This window comes from Miscanthus floridulus, chromosome 9 (assembly GCF_019320115.1).
Source record: "Miscanthus floridulus cultivar M001 chromosome 9, ASM1932011v1, whole genome shotgun sequence".
Classification (NCBI taxonomy): domain Eukaryota; kingdom Viridiplantae; phylum Streptophyta; class Magnoliopsida; order Poales; family Poaceae; genus Miscanthus; species Miscanthus floridulus.
Genome location: NC_089588.1, coordinates 80,522,774 through 80,528,433, shown reverse-complemented (window position 1 = coordinate 80,528,433; position 5,660 = coordinate 80,522,774). Strand labels below are relative to the sequence as shown.

General features: G+C 42.8%; 1 protein-coding gene across 1 annotated transcript; it reads right to left on the bottom strand.

Moving 5' to 3' along the window:
- Window positions 1–3,366: 3,366 nt before the first annotated feature.
- LOC136480150 (putative wall-associated receptor kinase-like 16) lies at window positions 3,367–4,948 on the bottom strand. The gene is given in 4 exon segments (XM_066477783.1): window positions 3,367–3,371; window positions 3,656–3,814; window positions 4,169–4,390; window positions 4,393–4,948. Coding segments are annotated over 4 exon segments (942 nt in total).
- Window positions 4,949–5,660: the final 712 nt, after the last annotated feature.

The window sequence follows — 5,660 nt, the reverse complement described above, 5'->3', positions numbered from 1 at the left end:
TTTCCATTTTAGGAAGCAAACTTTTATAAGCATCTTGTGAGCTAGCTAACTTTTCTTTTAATTTTTCATTTTTCTTTACAAGTTGCTCATCATTGATTGTGTATGCATTTGTTGTTGCACTAGCCTCAAGTTGCTCAATTTTAGTAGATAGTTGAACATTAAGATTAGCAAAATTCTCATATTGTTCAAGTAAAGTTTTGTATGCTTCTTGTGAACTATCTAGCTTTTATTTTATTTTCCTGAGCTTCTTTTGTTGACTAGTGCAAACTTTAGTATAATTAAGGTTTTGTTGCACAATTTCTTCATAAGAAGGCATTTCATCATCACTATCACTCTCACTAGAGGATGAGCTTTCGTTACCTCGTGCCATAAGGCACGCGTGAGAAGAGCTTGATGATGAGTGCTTGCGCCCTCGCCTCTTGTGATGGTCTTTTTCTTCACTTGAAGAATCATCCCATGTCCTTATTGATGTGAGGGCTTGTTTCTTGCATGCCTTATTCTTTATCTTGGGTGTGGGCTTATTTGGACAAACTTCCACAGAGTGCCCTATCTCGTCGCATCCATAACATCATCTCTTTCATTGCTCATTTCTTTGATTGGTGAAAATGAGATCTTGAATTTGGATGGGCACACCCTTGATGTTGAGCTTTTGGATCATCTTCTCCATCTTGTTGATTAGTTTGATTGATTCTTCATCAAGGTCAGAGGTAGAGGAGGAAGATTGATCATCACTTGAATCTTCGTCATCATCATCATCATCATCATCATCTTCTTCTTCTTCATCTTCACTTGAGGAGCTTGAGCTTGAGCTTGTCTCAACTTGCTTGCCCTTCATCTTCTTTTTCTTGCCACATGCAAGAGCTTTGCCTTTGCTTGATGAAGAGGCTTCTTCTTGACCCATCTTGCATGATATTTCAAATGCCACTATCTTGCTAATGACTATGGCTGAGGTCATGGTACTCAAGTCCTCCATATTGTGAAGGATGGTGATGATGCTTGCATATTTTTTTTGTGGTAGCACGGAGATGATCTTCCTCACGATGTCCACATCATCTAGCTTTGTTAATCCTATAGAATGGAGCTCATTGATAATTAGATTCAAACGATAATACATATCATGAACAAGCTCATCATCTTTCATTTCGAAGGAATCATAATTTTGTTTAGCTAGACAATGTTTTTGCTCATGGACATTACTTGTGCCGTCATTGAGCTCTTGAAGTTTTAACCAAATTTCATGTGTCGTATTTAAAGTGAACACTTGGTTAAACACATCCATGCTAAAAGATTCAAACAAGCAATTTTTTGCTCTAGCATTGAAATGAATTTCCTTTTCATCACTCTTCATGGGTTTATCGGGATTCTTAATGGGTTTTATCCCGTCACGAGTGACTCTCCAAACTCCCAAATCAACCGCCTCAAGGTAGCAAGTCATTCTAGCTCTATAGTATGGGAAGTTAGTGCCGTCAATGTGTGGAGGCCTAGAGGTATCCATCCCAACCACTCTAAATATCATCGGCTCAATGGCGGTTAAGCCAAAGGTCTAAATTGAGCCAACCGACTCTGATACCAATTGTAGGGGACCGTGACACCTAAGAGGGGGGAGGTGAATTAGGCAACTTAAAATTCTAACTCTAAACTATAACCTCTTTTTCTAACCTTAGCAAAACATATGCAAAAGATAAACTATCTTAATGTGCAACTACGGTTTTGCCAGTGTGTTGCTATCTCTACCGCAAAAGGAGTAATACAATCAATGTAAATGCGGAAGCTAAAGAGCAAGGTAGAGATATGCAAACTCCCGTCAACGACTCCGGTATTTTTATTGAGGTATCGAGAAGTGTGCAAGCTTCCCCTTAGTCCTCGTTGGAGCCCCTCGCAATGAATCTCTCGCAAGGGCCAAGCTCTCGGTCGAGTAACTCTGTGGATAGCCTCGGGCCTTCCCCACGCGCAAGTGGGTCTCCGACGTGCCTTCCGGCAAGCCTCTCCCGGATGCTCCCTGCTGTCTTCACTATCAAGCTTCCGGCCGAAACGCCGCGGGCCTTGTTCCCTCCGATACATGGTGGCGGCCACACCACAAACGTAGTTGGTGTGATCTCGCAAGACTACAAGCTCCTCCGATGTACAACAATGGTGCGCGCAAGCACCGAGTGGTAAGAGGTATGCAAACCTCACTAAACACTATGCCTAAACCTAGAGCAAGCGCATAAGCGGTGGTCTAATCAACTTAAGTGCTTCGCAAAGCACCTATGCTAATCACCTGATGAAACACTAAGCACTATGCAAGTGGAGATCACTAAAATGGTGCATCAACACCCTAGATATGTTTTCTTAGCTCCACACTCCTCATTTGGCCGGTTGGGGGTTGTATTTATAAGCCCCACTGAGAAAGTAGCCGTTGGGGATGAAATTTCGTTTTTCTGCTACTGACTGGACGCTGAGGTCGTCCTGATCGGACGCATCCGGTCGTCCCGACCGTTGGAGCCGCGATCCACTGATCGGACGCTGCCAGCGTCCGATCATATGCCACCGGATGCGTCCGGTCACAGTATCGCCGCTCTGGAACCTTTCTGTACTCGACCGGACTCTGCTGTCCTGCGTCCGGTCGGTTTGCCGCCAGCGTCCGGTCCAACGTCCGGTCGCTGCTACTGACGCCTGTTTGCTGAGCCTCTTGATCGGAGCGTCCAGTCACTTTCTGCCAGCGTCCGGTCCAGCGTCCGGTCACTTCTGTGAGCTCATTTCTTCGCGATCTTGCATCCGGCTTGGTTCATATCTTCGTGCTTGGACTTTGCTTGATATCTTGAGTCTTCTCTTGTGCTTCTAGGGTCTTGCTTAAGGTGTTGATCATCGGATCATCACGTCGTCTTCGTCCAAGTCACGTCTTGCACCCTATTGGACTACAAAACAATCACTTGCAAATTCATTAGTCCAGTTTGGTTGTGTTAGTCATCAAACACCAAAATCCAAAATAAATGGGCCAAGGATCCATTTTCCTTACAGAGTGTGTCATTTTGTAGTGACCACCTGTGATACTAACTTTCCACATGATTTCTGCAAGGCTTCACTCAAGAACGGTTGTAGCCTGTATAAACAGGTTGCTACCCCCCTATAAAAATATTTTTTATTGCTGCGATTGCCTCAACTACAATTCATGCATATTTCATGCTGGGGAGAAATGAAATTCTTTTGAGTTCTACTACAAGAGTCAAGAGTTGATAAACACACTTGTGCGTAGGAGGGCACAGCAACCATTGCATTTTATTTGATGCCTCTCCATGCACAGATTGGACAGAAGAACAGCAATGATCTGCAATATCGAGTATCTATAGAGGTTTCGTCATCCCAAACGCAGAAGGGCACACAGAGTTACACTGAACAATATCACATTACAAAACACATGAGAATTGTAAGGTGGGTTCATTCCAACAGAGGTCCATCCTGCTGACCAAACCGCTCATTCATGCTATTACAGGTTGAGGTTGATGATCTCCTCGGTTCCATTGGTATATAAAGCCGCAATCCCAAATTCTGGGAATAATCAACTTCTGCTGGCATTGCTCCAGATGCGCTCATAAGCATCTTAAAGCTTCCTACCTTCTGGTTTGGGTGGCTTGGGTAAATGCGAAAGATGCCTTAGGATGAAATGCCAATATACATGTAGATGTAGCCTCCTGGTCCGTGCTCACCCTACAACATCTCCTGAGCATCCGAAGGTGTTCTGCCACTTCCAACATTTTTGGTCTCTCCTCTGCTTTTGAAAGGGTACACTTCAGTGCCAGCCTTCCGATGCCTTCAAGGACAGTGTTATTCCCTTGAACTGTTATTATATCCTTATCAAACATTGCATTCCCACTATGATCTACCTCATAAGCTTTGGTGAACTCGTTGACAATGTCAAGATTCTTCTCATCATACATCTTCTTTCTCGAAATGAGTGATAAGAGAAGAATGCCAAACTCATACACATCTTTCTGGGCTCTTGACAAGACCAATACACCACAATCAATTTGTCTGTCCTTAACAGGAAGTCCCGTTTGCTTGGCAAGCTTCCGTACCCATGAAAAACTTGTGAACTTTGGAGTGAAATTAGCATCTACAAGCAAATTGCATGGTTGAACAGAATCATGTGCGGTAATGCCTATTCCTGATGAATGGAGGTATTCTAATGCATTTGCTATCTCTGTGTCAACTAGCTCCCTCAACTTACTCCGTTTGGTACAATCTTGTCTTGTAAAAGTCTCAATAAGGCTAAAACTCCCATCTCTTACCCTTTTCCTAGCTATAAGTTCAAGGATAACTATTCCAAAACTATAGACATCGCTCCTTGGGGTAAGACGCCCACTTTGCATATATATAGGATCCATGTAATCCAAACTGCCTTTCACAAGACCGAAAGAAGCCTTGACAGTCCGAAATCTCATACTTTTGCTCTAAGATTGGCATCTAAAAGTATGTTGGCAGGCTTAATATCACCATGACAAACAAGGTTATCACTTGATAAATGCATGGAATGCATATAGCTCAAAGCTTCTGCACACCCTATAGCAATACCCAATATTGTGTTCAAAGTGAAAGAATATCCAATTCTGTGAAGGATGTCCTCAAGGTTTCCTCTGGGAATGTACTCAGATACCATTGTTAGTGTAGTTTCCCCAATACAGTAGCCTATGAGCTTTACTACGTTCTTATGCTTCATTTGACTATGGATACTCACTTCTTCCATAAACTCTTTTGTCAAATTGCTACGGATATATCTCTTCACTGCAACTAACTCATCGTTGTCATCTAAGAGCCCTCTGTAGACTTCTCCGAAACCACCTTTCCCGATGGCAGTGCTATAATTTCTAGTCATTCTTTTGATCTCATCTTCTGTGAAAATCTTGTTGTCATGATTGATGTCTACTTTTTGCTTAAACTTATCATTGCATTGCCTGGGATTTCCAGCCATAATTCTGTTTTCTGCAGGTTCTTTTCCACGCGAACAGTACAGATCCACAACCTTGAGCACCCTAGCTTACACTGCAAAAGTAAAAAAAGAACGGACAATTAATGTTAGGATTCGTTTGGATAGGTGGAACTGATCTGTTTCTCAAGGGAATCGTAAGAATCACCAACAAACGAAATTTTCACCGAAGGATTTGGAGCTAGAAGGTTTCGCTGTTCTTCCTTCGTTTGAGTTTGAACACTGAAAGCTGGTTTCTATTAGAATCTGGCTGGCTTGCACAGGTGAGCAGTAGCTTCACTCTCTCACACACACACACTACACTTGGGGCTGGATAGAAGGTAGGAGAAGAGAGGGGGAGCACAGAACACACTCACAAACACCAGCAAGTGCTGCTGAACTAAACTGCTAATTTCATTACCATAGTTGCATATATATACGCAGAGGTAGCTAGTGAAGGTGGACTGCTGCAGCAGTCAAGTCTACTGTCCTACTTGGCTGCTAAGCCTTGCTAGGAAATTGCTCTGCAGTTGGAAGGGAATTGAACTGCAGTAGCAAGGAAACTTAGATCTGCAATTGCTTGCAGACTTCTCTTACAGTTTGTACCCATTCTGTCTTCCCTTTGCAATTGTGATTGTACATTTTTAGTTAGTCCTTTTAAGTACAACAAGTAAAAATGGGTTGTCTTTAAGTTGTTTTTCCCACAAATATTCTTAAC